The sequence below is a fragment of the Scyliorhinus canicula genome, chromosome 8 (genome assembly GCF_902713615.1).
Source record: "Scyliorhinus canicula chromosome 8, sScyCan1.1, whole genome shotgun sequence".
Classification (NCBI taxonomy): Eukaryota; Metazoa; Chordata; class Chondrichthyes; order Carcharhiniformes; family Scyliorhinidae; genus Scyliorhinus; species Scyliorhinus canicula.
The window spans coordinates 97,701,405-97,716,241 of NC_052153.1; the positions used below are offsets into that span (position 1 = coordinate 97,701,405).

General features: G+C 45.4%; 1 protein-coding gene across 6 annotated transcripts in view; it reads left to right on the forward strand.

Annotated features, from left to right (window-relative positions):
• The window catches only part of LOC119970403 (AN1-type zinc finger protein 5-like), a 35,896-nt gene extending 33,247 nt beyond the window's left edge, over positions 1-2,649 (forward strand). For 5 of the 6 annotated variants that reach the window (XM_038804969.1, XM_038804971.1, XM_038804973.1 and 2 more), the window contains exon 6: positions 807-2,649. In XM_038804969.1, coding sequence (XP_038660897.1) covers positions 807-958 — 152 coding nt within the window. In that variant the 3' untranslated portion in view covers positions 959-2,649. The remainder of the gene's footprint in view (positions 1-806) is intronic. The other variant, XM_038804974.1, reaches the window with a different exon arrangement.
• Positions 2,650-14,837: the final 12,188 nt, after the last annotated feature.

Below are 14,837 nucleotides of genomic sequence, written 5' to 3' on the forward strand. Positions count from 1 at the left end.
TCTTGCGTCTCAAACCAGCACAACCGCCCGATCATTTGCTAATCCTCCAATCACTTTATGCCAGCAGGAATACCCATAATCTTTAATCATCGTACCTACTGCTGCTCTCGTTACCACCTAATCAACCCCCCCCCCCCCCCCAACAGGACTATTGCTTTACCTGACTTTTCACTGTTTGTGTCCATTCTTCTACCCCCCCCCCCCCCAACCACCCACAAAAAACCCTGCTAAATGTCTTAGAATATCTTTTTATAGCTACGAGTTGTTTTTCTCAGACTAGGGAGGGTCCTATTTTGGTCCCTACTATTGCCTAGCTTGAGATCTTCACTTATGGCTCTAGGAATGGATTTGGGTATGATTCTAATAATTCTGGAAGTTTATCCTTGTAGATACTGGGTCAAGCTGAACTGAGCTTGCCTTTCATATGACTTTTTAGATGTAAAGATAACTTGAAAGGGAAAACTCTTAAGTGGAATGCTAAATTTGTCATTCTATAGGCCAGTCTAGGGGCTGGTTTAGCTCACTGGGCTAAATCACTGGCTTTTAAAGCAGGCCAGCAGCATGGTTCAATTCCCATACCAGCCTCCCTGGACAAGTGCCGGAATGTGGTGACTAGGGGCTTTTCACAGTAACTTCATTGAAGCCTACTCGTGACGATAAGCTATTTTCATTTCATTTCAGTCTTTTGCCCTTAAGTTAGAGATGTGGCTGCAATGGATGAAGTTGATGCAACTGCACTAATGGTATTTTGATAAAACTCAAATCGTACTACTTTGCATGCCGAATAAGGATTTTCTTTTCTGTAGCAGGTTTTGACTGTCGGTGTGGGAACTTGTTTTGCGGACTTCATCGTTACTCAGATAAACACAATTGCCCTTATGATTACAAGGCGGAAGCAGCAATGAAGATCCGGAAAGAGAACCCTATTATTGTGGCTGAGAAAATTCAGAGGATTTAAACAGGCAATTGAAGAGGACAGTAACTATCAAAGACTGCATTTATTTCTTTATTCCCTGATCTATTTTGGGATCCTTCATAGAGCAGATGCATGGGCTGTTTTTAATCCTTGTCTGTTCTCCAATTGTGCTTTAACCCTAGTTTCTTCTAATTGTAAGGTGGCTGGACATTACTAGATGCAATTAAGCACACAGTATTAATCACGACAAGTGAAACCATTGACCTACAAAATGAATGGAATGAGCTGGTTAAATGGTGATTGCTAGCGGTGGGTGATCTGCCAAGCTAGCTTGAGACATGTTGTTGTGCTTTTAATTGAGTAAAATGACCAACCAAAAACTTATTTGGCAACCTGAATATGTTTTTAGTGCCTAAGCAGACTCAGTTTTTGGACTTCTTCTCATATAGTCTATGGAATTCTAAGGATGTTATGATGCAATCGAGCATATCTTTGAATAAGCAGGATTTTGAGGTAGGTAGCTGATTCCATGAAGATTTTGGGAGCTGCCTTCACTTAGGCATACTTCGACCAAGTTTTGTAGGTTAATGACTTTAATGCCGGGGTTATTCAGGGAAAACTTGTGCAAATAGGGACGGCTTCCAAAGTAGTCGTTTAACTTCTGTTCAATATTTAATTAGAAAGCAATTTTCCTTGCCTCTACTGGAACACAGTCAGCCTGTAATGTGTTCAGAAAGTATTTAACTGTGGCAGTCTGAATAATGCAGAATGTTGTAGAGGCCAATGAATCTGAGCCTCTTTTACATTTCATAGAACAGTAAGTCTGCCTTCATTTATCAAAGTCTATGTACATTAACTTTGTGTAGCTCTATGATAAATGCAGGCTATGTTTACAAAAGTTGCACATGCTTTTTAACAGAAGATGTTAGAAAATGTTAATAAATTAAATCACTCAATTGTGTCCAGGCAACTAATTTAATGTCCCAGTTATACTGCATGTTGGTACTTGCCACATGGTTTCCATATGTGTAACAGAACGCCAAATGTCCAAAATAACACAGGAGAACCTGGAAGAGATGGCCTTGCATGGCTCGTATGACTGCATGTGGTGCCCAGTCATTTTCCTTGAACTTATTGGTCTACTAAACTGGCGTGTCCTCTGTTCAAGCAGCTGAGGTGGCTCAAACATGTGCTACCTTGCTCTTACATGGATTTTGAGTAGGTGGTTTATTTCTGTCTCCCATCGTCTTCACCAGTTCCACCTCTACCACAGTGCATTATAACTGGGCTATATATTCTACAGTGATAGGAGTGTAGCATTGGCTTATTGCATGGACTGCACATCCCCAGCAGTGTAAAATGTTGAACTGTAGCAATGACAATATACTTAACTGAAGCTATTGTACTTTTTAAATCTGTTATTGGAAGATTTGTGATGTACGAAATAGTTGCATTTTTAATCCAGTACAATTTAGACATGTAGCGTAATCAGAATCTTACAATTTTATCTAAGCTGTGATTTTGATTACTGTTCATTCTTGCAATAACTCATATTCTAGCATATTTAACGACAGTACACAGGAGCTTATTTTTTGTTAAACTACAGTATGCCTTTTTAATTTTTAATCTTGGGTATGTGATTTGTACAGAAGTATTTATATTTATGTAATGCATATAATCATGCTAGTCCGCATTTATGCGAAATTGGATGTAAATAAAAATGTACAGAATAGTTTCATTTTGCACTTGTATTTTGTTTTGTCTCCCATTTTCTCAATAAGGAGTTGTGTGCACGCACTCCAGATGGGCCATGTAACTATACCTGTTTTTCTCTTCCAATACACCATTTCAGCACTTCCTCTTAATTTTACACTCTTCTCTGGTGGGAATGTTCATCCCATTATGTTGAGCTGGAAAATTTCAGATTGCGCGAATGTGCAAATTGAGTATTGCTGTTTTTCCCCATTTACCAGATGGTTAGAACATAATCGTAGTGTGGCTTGTTAGCACGGCTGTGTTGCCGCAATGATGCTACTGAACATCAGTGCTGCAATCAAAATAGGAAATACAATTTTGGAAGTACAATTTTTTTTGTAAGGAGTATAGTTAAACCGACAAATATGTAGTGGCATTCAGAAAGCAGTTGACTTAGAAATGGACCGTGTGAACAGTGAGCAAAGCACTGTGCATTCTTGTTCTATAATTTGAAATGCTCAATAGCTTGAATAATTTTTTTTTGTAGATTGCACACTGAGAATCAAAGGTTGATTAATGCATAAAATATTGGTGGGGAAGATCAGAAACATGCAGGATGTGAGGTTGCATAAATGTCTTCAAAAGTTATGATTGCCTTTTAATATGAGGCATAAGTGATTCTTGACTGCGGATTATTCTTGTGTTGTGCACAACAGGAAACAAAAAAACCTTGACTGAAGTAAGCCTCATTTGGTCATCACAACATCTTTTTATGGCATTTCTTCAGCATAGGCTGCTCAAGAAATTTCTATCTCAGAAATGTTTCGAGACACTTCTTGAAACAATTGTTTGCATTGGAGTGATCAACTCCAAATGTTACCTGGTATGGCTGCAGAGCAACATGCAGCATGGTCTCTGCTGCATTTGACTAGTTTGCCATGGGCAAAATAGCTTTGAACTTCTCTACTATGGGCTTAGTGTCTCTGCATGCTCATATTCCCCACATTGAAAGGCACCTCAATGTTCTGGCAAAGTTGTAACTAGTGATCATTGGTGCAGCATCTGCAGTCTGACTTCGAGCAGTCTTAATGCATTAACTCTGATTTCTTGTAATTGTTGAAAGTTGATCACTTTGCTTCAATGACTGGTTCCATTACAGCGGTGAGCCTTTTTTAAAAAAAATTTTTTTAACTATTTTTATTCAAATATAAATATACAAAATGTCAAAAGAGCATCACATCAACTCAACCAAAAACCCCAACCCTTCTGACTGCGACTCGCCTTTTTAAAAAAACTTTCTTTCTCCCCCCCCCCCCCCCCCCCCCCCCCCTCTTTGCTGACCCCTCAAACCTCCTTTAAGAAATCAATGAATGGTTTCCACCTCCAAGTGGACCCTTTGACCAAGCCCCGCAGAGCAAACTTGATCTCTAACTGCAGGATTTCTGTCAGGTTGCTCACCCATATCGCTGCCTTCAAGGGCTCGAGTGCCACCAACAAAACAATCCGTCTCTGGGTTATCAGGGAGGCAAAGGCCAAGTGTGAACAGAGGTAGTCAATGCAGGGCTGTTGTACCTAAAATGCACACAGTATATGGAACAAGGTAAATGAGCTTGTTGCGCACATTGAAATTGGATGTTGTGGGCATTGCAGAGACATGGCTGCAGGGGGATCAGGGCTGGGATCTAAATATGCAAGGATTTGTGTCCTATCAAAAGGACAGACAGATGGGCAAAGGGGCGGGGTTGCATTCTTAGTAAGGAATGAAGTTGAATCGATTGCAAGGTACGATATACAATCAGAAGGCATAGAATCACTGTGGGTAGAGGTGAGGAATCCCAACGGTAAAAAGACCCTGATGGGGGTTATGTACAGGCAGTAGTCAGGATGTGGGGCAGAAAGTAAATCAGGAGACAAAAAAGGCAGGTAACAAAGGCAATATCACAATCATGGAATGGGAAAATCAGATTGGTAGTGGATCCCAAGAAAAGGAATTTGTGGAATGGCTGAGATGTGTTTTTTTTGGAGCAGCTTGTGACAGCCTCCAAGGAAACAGGCAATTCTGGATTTGGTGTGATGTGTAATGAGGCAGACTTGATTAGGGAACTTAAGGTGAAGGAACCCTTGGGGTGCAGTGACCATGATATGATAGAATTTCCCTGCAGTTTGAGAGGGAGAATCTGCAGTCCGATGTAACGGTGCAAAGACATGCAGGAGGAGCTGGCCAGAGTTAATTGGAAAGGGAGTCTAGCAGGGAAGACAATGGAACAGCAATGGCAGAAGTTTTCAGGTAGTTATTTGGGAGGCACAACAGAAATTCATCCCAAGGAAGAGGAAACCTGTTAAGGGGAGGAGGTTGACGAGGGAAGTGAAAGACGGCATAAAAGCAAAAGAAAATGCAGACAAAGTGTTAAGGATTAGTGGGAAGCCTTTACAAAGTGAGCAGAGGACAACTAAAAAAGCAATAAGGGGGGCGAAGATGAAATGAGTGCAAGTTAGCCAGTAATATAAAAGATGGTAGCCATGATGTGGAGATGCCAGCGTTGGATGGGGTGAGCACAGTAAGAAGTCTTACAACACCAGGTTAAAGTCCAACAGGTTTGTTTCAAACACGAGCTTTCGGAGCGCAGCTCCTTCTTCAGGTGACTGGATTAGATTACCTCTCCAGTCACCTGAAGAAGGAGCTGCGCTTCGAAAGCTCATGTTTGAAACAAACCTGTTGGACTTTAACCTGGTGTAAGACTTCTTACTATTAAAAAGATAGGAAGTTCTTTTTTCAATATATAAAAGGTAAGAGAGAGGCAAAAATAGACATTGGACCACTGGAAAAGTAATAGGAAACAAAGAAGTGGCAGAGGAACTAAATAGTTACTTTGCATCAGTCTTCTTGGTGGAAGACACCAGTGGGATGCCAAATTCCAGGAGAATCTGGGAAGAGGGAGTGCCGTGGCCATCACCGAGAAGGTTCTGGGGAAACTGAAAAGTCTGAAGGTGGATAAATCACCTGGACTGGATAGAATACATCCCAGGGTCCGAAAAGAGAGAGCTGCGGAAATTGTGGAGACATTAGTTTTGATCTTTCGGGAACCCTGGAGGCAGGGATGGGCCCAGAGGACTGGAAAGTGGCTAATGTAACACCACTGATTAAGAAGGGAGGGAAGGAGGACAGGAAATTATAGGCCGGGTTCGTCTGATCTCGGTCATTGGTAAGATTTTAGAGTCCATTATTAAAGATGAAATCGCAGAGTACTTGGAAGTGCATGATGAAATAGGACTGAGTCAGAACGGCGTCGTCAAGGGATGTTCATGTCTGACAAATCTGTTAGAGTTCCTTGAGGAAGTAACAAGGAAGTTAGGCAACGGAGAACCAGTGGACATGATTTATTTAGATTTCCAGAAGGCCTTTGACAAGGTGCCGCAAAGGAGACTGTTAAATAAGTTAAGAACCCATGGTGTTCGGGGTAAGATCCTGGCATGGATAGAGGATTGGCTGACTGGCAGAAGGCAGAGAGTGGGGATAAAGGGGTCTTTTTCAGGATGGCAGCCGGTGACTAGTGGTGTGCCTCAGGGTCTGTGCTGAGACCACAAATTTTCACAATATACATTGATCTGGAAGAAGGGACTGAATGCACTGTTAAGTTTGCAGATGATACGAAGATCTGTAGAGGGGCAGGTAGTATCGTGGAAGCAGGGGGGCTGCAGAAGGATTTGGACAGGCTAGGAGAATGGGCAAAGAAGTGGCAGATGGGATTCAATGTGGAAAAGTGAGGTTATGAACTTTGGAAGGAGGAAATAGGCATAGACTATTTTCTAAATGGGTAAGTGCTTAGGAAATCCGAAGCACAAAGGGACTTACGAGTCCTTCTTCACGATTCTCTTAATATGCAGGTTCAGGCAGCAGTTAGGAAGAGGATGTTTCCACTTGTAGGAAAAACTAGAACCAGAGGACACCATCTCCGACTAAAAGGACGATCGTTTAAAACTAATCTGAGGAGGAGGCAGCAGTTAGCATTCACGTCAAGAGGGCTAGAATACAAGACCAGGGGTGTACTTCTGAGGCTGTAAAAGGCTCGGTCACCCCATTTGGAGTATTTTGGGCCCTGTATCTAAGGAAGGATGCGCTGGCCTTGGAAAGGGTCCAGAGGAGGTTCACAAGAATGATCCCTGGAATGAAAAGCTTGTCTTATGAGGAACGATTGAGGACTCTGGTCTGTACTCAAAAGTTTAGAAGGATGAGGGGGGGATCTTATTGAAACTTACAAGATACTGCAAGGCCTGGATAGAGTGAGCGTGCAGAGGATGTTTCCACTTGTAGGAAAAACTAAAACCAGAGGACACAATCTCAGATTAAAGGGAAGATCCTTTAAAACAGGCATTTCTTCAGCCAGAGAGGGTGGTGAATCTGTGGAACACTTTGCTGCAGAAGGCTGTGGAGGCCAAATCAGTGTCTTTAAGACAGAGATAGATTTTTGATTAATCGGGTTATGGGGAGAAGGCCGGAGATTGGGGATGAGAAAAATATCAGCCATGATTAAATGGCGGAACACTTGATGGACCGGATAGCCTAATTCTCCTATGTCTAATGGGCAATACGTCGGCCTCTTTTCTCTTATTTCTCTTTCCCCCTCCCCCAAAGCTGTCTTCCGACACATCAAATAATACTGCCACCTCTGGACCCCAGGCTGCCAGAACCCCCTCAATCTTGGACACAGCCAAATCATGTGGATGTGGTTCATGGGCTGTCCTCTGCCCTGCCCACACCGATCCTCCAACCCCTCAAACAAAACCTCATCCTCGCCACGGTCATATGGGCCCTATACATAACTTTAAACTGGATGAGACTTAACATTGCACATGATGAGGACGCATGCACCCTCTGCAAAGCCTCATCCATGTCCCAACTCCTCCTCCATTTGCGCTTAATATTCTCCACCCAGGCACTCTCACACTCCAGTTCCTTGTAAATATTTGACCCCTTTCCCTCCCCTATTTCGCCCTCCACTGAAGCTTACCTTGCAGCACCAGAGGTGGCAACCCCTGGAAAGTTGTCAATTCCATACACATGTTCCTGATGGTCTGCTGCAAAGGATTCTGTCCACTTGTTGAGCAGGAACTAAACTCAAAGCAGCCATTGAAACAGGTGGTTTATGGCGGGTAAGCATCTTACTGGTCAGGTTTGGCTTGACTCGAGGTGGGTGGTGGCTGGTCAGTGGGACCTATGATCCCTACCACTGTCAAAGACAGCTGCTTCTCTATGCATATCCAATTGGGCTTGATCACTTAACGACTTTCTCCCATGTTACTTTAACTCAACAAAACTGAAGTATCTTCTCCAGCATGCAAGTCTTGGCAATATTTATGGGTTTTTGTGGTCTGTGCAAACCTCTGGGCTGGCCCACTCTACCTTCTCAGTTGTGTTCAAAGGAATGCAATGTGTTATATTTAGCACCAGCTTGGTTGTAGGAGTTGTTGAAAGGATTACCTATTTCGACGTGAGTCTGCCTTTGGATTTCACTCCACATAAGACCATAAGACATAGGAGCAGAATTAGGCCACTCGGCCCATCGGGTCTGCTCTGCCATTTGATCGTGGCTAATATTTTTCTCATCCCCATTCTCTTGCCTTCTCCCCATAACCCCTGATCTCCTTATTAATCAAAAACCTATCTATCTCTGTCTTAAAGACAGTGATTTGGCCTCCAAGCCTTCTGCGGCAAAGAGTTGCACAGATTCATCACCCTCTGGCTGAAGAAATTCCTCCTCGATTAGTTTTAAACGATCGTCCTTTTAGTCTGAGATTGTGTCCTCTGGTTCTAGTTTTTCCTACAAGTGGAAACATCCTCTCCTCATCCACTCTATCCAGGCTTTGCAGTATCCTGTAAGTTTCAATAAGATCCCCCTCATCCTTCTAAACTCAGAGTACAGACCCAGAGTCCTCAACTGTTCCTCATATGACAAGCTCTTCATTCCAGGGATCATTCTTGTGAACCTCCTTTGGACTCTTTCCAAGGCCAGCACATCTTTCCTTAGATACAATACTCCAAATGGGGTCTGGCCAGAGCTGCCAGTGTTTTGTCAGTGTTTACTCTATTCAGCAACTCTTCTGAGGTATCCACAAGGCTTGTCCACCTGCCAGTGAGCTTGCACACCACGAGCTGGATTTTCCATTTTGGAGACTAAGTTCCCCACGCCGGCATGAAAACAGTCGTCTTTTACGCCAGGAAAATTGGACCTGGATCACTAAAGTAGTGACCCCCCCCACCCCCCCTTCGGCCGCCCGTGCGCCCCGAACTGCACGTCCACAGTGCCCCCAGCCCCAGGTGAAGCTCCCCCTGCCTGCGGATCGGCCCTCCCCCCGACTGGAGACCCCGGACTAAATCCGCAGCCACAACGTTAAGTTCACGAACGGGGTGAGCACATTAACCCACGCAGAACGGGGTTGGCGCATCATTGAGCGGGCCTCAGGCAATGGTCTGAGGCCGTGGATAATCGGCGTTGTGTACTCCTAGAGTACGCCGCTTTGCAGGGGCGGAGAATCAGAAAACCAGCGTTGCTCCCTATATGGGCGTCAAAACAGATTCTCCGCCCCATCGCCGAACGCGATTTCAGCGTCAGGGGGCAGAGAATTCAGCCTCACATACCTGGTGACCAAAGCTCCAGCTCCTCTGAAGATTTAACCTGGGGGCCATAAGGGGCCAGTGTTCTTGTGTCCCCACTAGAAGGCTCAGGACAAGATTTGCCAATCAATTGACTCTCGTGTTGATAGAGAGAAACTTCTACATTTAGCTCTCCTATTCACATTGCTGTTAGACTGCAATTGGGGTAGGCTGAAAATGAAGAAAAATAGCACAAACATAAAACATATTAACTCTCCAACACTAGATGCATCACATTGACAAGTTCAAGTCACTCATGTATATAACTGAGATTAATGCTTAACTCAAAGAATACAGGGAACCAGGAGATGGAGCAGTTTGTACAAGGAGTGCCACAGCTTTGATGGAGCCTTGTGACATACCTGCTCGTGCTTGGATAAAATGAGTAGTCTGTTCAAGAGTGGTGCCAGGATTGAGGTTTAAGGGTCTCTAAAGCTTTGTGATGGATGGGGTGATTGGGTGAAAGGGCCATGAAAGGCTTTTAACAATTTGTATAGTATATTTTAACATCGCAGTCCCAAGGTGCTTCACAGGAGTGTTATAAAACAAACATTTGATGCGAAGATACTTGAGAAATTAGCACTGATTACCAAAACATAAATAACTTTTTTTTAATAAAAGTGCTTTACAGCAGTGTTTTTCAATCTTTTTCCCAGGGACCCACTTTTACCAACCGACCAACCCACACTAGCTGACATACGTGACCCACCATTTTCACTTACCTATAATGCGGCAGATGAGCCTACTTGGTCCTCACAATCTCACTCCAATCAGGTTCACAGGAGGAGAGGGCAATGTGTATATCAAGTGCAGAGTGCAGTCGGTGCTGCCTTCATCTTTGTGAGGACAGAAATTCCAACCTCGCACATGTAGATCGTTGTGAAGGGCAATAGCAACAAAATGCTTGTTTTACTCAGCACTGGATACTCCTCAGAGATGCTACTCCAGAATGCTGACAACTTTATGGACTTGTATTTAATATGCTGTCACAGGTGAGGGGCAGAACTTCAGTCTCTTCATTTGGTGTCAGCTGTAAGTTAATAACTGACTGGGGTCTCAAACTCAAAAGAATTTTTCACCCACCTCTTCTCTTTAAACATCTGAAATTTCTCCTCTGGAAAGTAGTGACAAAAACTGTTGATCAGTGCAGCCAGATGCGTCTGAATAAAGCTATTGACAGTTCCCTTACTAACATTGTTTTGTTTGATATGTCGTAGCAGTGTGGGGAACATGTAATAGTTTTGGCTTTGTACTCACACTTGACAAACTTTCAATTACTTTTGGAAAGCATCTATTTCTTCAGTGTCAAAAGCAATCATCATCCTTCATTTGCAATTTGAGCTTCTGTTCATATAGAATTAAAAAGATGGTAAAATATAGTTAGCATCCAACTCTCATTACCAGTACTTCGCTGCATATAACACACATAGGCTTTGCATCCTGATATGCATTGGCACAATTAACAAAGCCATACCTTCAGAAAACATCTTTCTATTGCTTTGTTCCAGATTTCAGTTTCTTCTTACTGGGAATTCTTCAGAGCCCCTGGATTTCTGTCTCCAACTCACACCAGCACTGCTTTGTCCTGTCGTGGACTCTCCTTACATTTACACTGCAATGAAGTTACTGTGAAAAGTCCCTAGTCGCCACATTCTGGCGCCTGTTCAGGTACACTGAGGGAGAATTCAAAATGTCCAAATTACCTAATAGCGCGTCTTTCAGGACTTGTGGGAGGAAACTGGAGCACCTGGAGGAAACCCACACAGACATGGGGAAAACATCCAAACTCCACACACTGACTCAAGCCTGGAATCGAACTTGGGACCCTAGAGCTGTGAAGCAACAGCGCTACCCATTGTGATACCATGCATGATTAGCACTATGGTTTCACAACGCCAGGGTCCCAGGTTCGATTTCCGGCTTGGGTCACTATCTGCGGAGTCTGCACGTTCTCCACGTGTCGGCGTGGGTTTCCACAAATCCCGAAGGATGTGCTATTAGATCATTTGGTCATTCTGAATTGTCCCTCCGTGCACCCAAACAGGCGCCGGAGTGTGGCGACTAGGCGTTTTTCACAGTAACTTAATTGCAGTGTTAATCTAAGCCTACTTGTGACGATAAAGATTATTATTATTAAACTTTGTTTCATCTGTAAATCTAGAGAAAATATATTCAGTTCCCTCATCAAATAATATTTGTGAACAGTTGGGGTCCTAGCGCAGATCTCTACGGTACCCCACTAGGCACTCCCTGCCAATCGGAAAAAGATCCATTTATTCTAAATTTTTGACTCCTGTCTGCTAACCAGTTTTAGGTAAGGTTTAGGGGGGCAATTTAGCTCACTTAACTAGACAGCTGGTTTTTGATGCAGAGTGAGGCCAGCAGCATGGGTTCATTTCCCATACTGGCTTAAGTTATTCATGAAGGTTTCCTTCTCAACCTTACCCCTCAGCCAACGTGTGGTGATTCACCACCAGTCAGCTCTCCCCCTCAAAAGGGAAAAGCAGCTTATGGTAACCACAGCCAAGGTACAGGAGAAGAGTAGCTGGGTTACAGTCAGGGGAAAGAAAACGAATAGGCAGACAGTGCAGGGATCCCACGTGGCCGTTCCCCTTCAAAACAAGTATACCGTTTTGGATGCTGTTGGGGGGGGTGACCTACTGGGGGAAGGCCCTAGCGGCCAGGTCTCTGGCACTGAGTCTGGCTCTGGGGCTCAGAAGGGAAGGGGGGAGAATGGAAAAGCAATAGTAATAGGAGATTCAATGGTTAGGGGAATAGATAGGAGATTCTGTGGCCGCGAGCGAGACTCCCAGAGGGTATGTTGCCTCCCGGGTGCCAGGGCCAGGGATGTCTCGGATCGTGTCTTCAGGATCCTGAAGAGGGAGGGTGAGCAGCCAGAAGTCGTGGTGCACATTGGTACCAACGACATAGGTAGGAAAAGGGGTGTGGAGGTAATAAACGAGTTTAGGGAGTTAGGCTGGAAGTTAAAAGCCAGGACAGACAGAGTTGTCATCTCTGGTTTGTTGCCGGTGCCACGTGATAGCGAGGCTAGGAATAGGGAGAGAGTGCAGTTGAACACGTGGCTGCAGGAATGGTGTAGGAGGGAGGGCTTCAGGTATTTGGATAATTGTAGTGCATTCTGGGGAAGATGGGACCTGTACAAGCAGGACGGGTTGCATCTGAACCAGAGGGGCACCAATATCCTGGGAGGGAGCTTTTCTCGTACTCTTTGGGAGGGTTTAAACTAATTTGGCAGAGGAATGGGAACCAGATTTGTAGTCCAGCAACTAAGGTAGCCGATATTCAGGACGCCAAAGCGTGTACTATAGTGAGACAGTGAGGAAGGTAACATAGACAAAGGAGAGTACTTGCAGGCACGGAGATGGGTTGAAGTGTGTATACATCGACGCAAGAAGCATCGGGAATAAGGTGGGTGAACTTAAGGCATGGATCGGTACTTGGGACTACAATGTGGTGGCCATCACGGAAACTTGAATAGAAGAGGGGCAGAAATGGTTGTTGGAGGTCTCTGGTTATAGATTAAATGAAAAATGAAAATCGCTTATTGTCACACGTAGGCTTCAAATTAAGTTACTGTGAAAAGCCCCTCGTCGCCACATTCCGGCGCCTGTTCGGGGAGGCTGTTACGGGAATTGAACCATGCTGCTGGCCTGCTTGGTCTGTTTTCAAAGCCAGCGATTAAGCCCTGTGCTAAACAGCCCCTGTTTCAATAAGATTAGGGAGGGTGGTAAAAGAGGTGGGGGGGGGGGGGGGGGGGGTTGGCATTGTTAATTAGAGATAGTATAACAGCTGCAGAAAGGCAGTTCGAGGAGGATCTGCCTACTGAGGTAGTTAGGGTTGAAGTCAGAAATAGGAAAGGAGCAGTCACCTTGTTGGGAGTTTTCTATAGGCCCCCCAATAGCAGCAGAGATGTGGAGGAACAGATTGGGAAACATTTTGGAAAGGTGCAGAAGTCACAGAGTAGTAGTCATGGGTGACTTCAACTTCCCAAACATTGAGTGGAAACTCTTTAGATCAAATAGTTTGGATGGGGTCGTGTTTGTGCAGTGTGTCCAGGAAGCTTTTCTTTTTTTTAATAAACAATTTTATTGAGGTAGTTTTTGGCTTTATAAACAGTTACAGACATCATCAGAAAGGCAGCAAAAAAGGCAAAAATGTGCAAACATCCACGTACTTTCAATACTTCCATCGTACCGTATTGCACAAGCCCGCTCCCCTCCCACCCGTACTACCCGCCATATTTTCCCTCCTACTCTACTCTACCCCCCCCCCCTCCCCCCACCCCCCTGCTGACGCTCACTCTCCCGCAAAGAAGTCAATAAATGGTTGCCACCTCCGGGTGAACCCCTGCACAGATCCCCTCAAGGCGAACTTAATTTTTTCCATCCCCAGGAAACTTGACATGTCCGCAAGCCACCACTCAGTCTTCGGGGGCTTTGAGTCCCTCCACGCCAATAATATTCGTCGCCGGGCTATCAGGGAAGCAAAGGCCAGCACATCGGCCGCTTTCTCCCCCTGGACGCCCGGGTCTTCCGAAACCCCAAAAATTGCCACCCCTGGACTCATCACCACCCTTGTTTTTAGCACCTGGGACATGACCCCCGCAAATCCCTCCCAGTACCCCCTCAGCTCAGGGCATGCCCAAAACATGTGCACATGGTTCGCTGGTCCTCCCGCGCACCTAGCGCATTTGTCCTCTATCCCGAAAAATTTGCTCATCCGAGCCACCGTTATATGGGCCCGGTGAACGACCTTAAATTGGATCAGCCCGAGCCTAGCACATGTCGCGGTCGAGTTTACCCTACTCAGGGCCTCTGCCCACAGCCCATCCTCCATTTCCCCGCCTAGCTCCTCCTCCCATTTAAGTTTCAGTTCCTCTGTCTGGGACCCTTCCTCCCTCATGAGCACCTTATAAATACCCGAGACTCTACCCTCCCCTTCGTCCCTCCCAGAGACTATTCTGTCTAGGATCCCCATTGGTGGGAGGCGCGGGAAAGATGGGACCTGTCTACGAACAAAGTCCCGCAACTGTAGGTATCTAAAATCATTTCCCCTTACCAACCCAAATTTCTCCTCCAAGCTCCTCAAACTCGCGAAGCTCCCTTCCAGGAACATATCACCCACTCTTCCCGCCCCTGCTCGCCGCCATACTCGGAACCCCCCATCCATACTGTCGGGGGCAAACCGATGGTTGTCGCAGATTGGCGCCCAAACAGACGCCCCCATCTCCCCCACATGCCTCCTCCACTGGCCCCATATCCGCAGGGTCGCCACCACTACCGGGCTGGTGGTGTACTTGGCCGGCGGCAGCGGTAGAGGAGCCGTGACCAGGGCTTCCAAACTGGAGCCCCTGCACGAAGCCGCCTCCACCCGCTCCCAAATAGACCCCGTACCCACCATCCACTTCCTTATCATAGCGATGTTGGCCGCCCAGTAATAATTGACCAGACTCGGCAACGCCAGCCCTCCCTCGCTGCGGTTCCTCTCCAACATCGCCTTCTTCACCCGCGGAGACTTTCCCGCCCAGACAAAGCTCATGATCAGCCCGTTAAC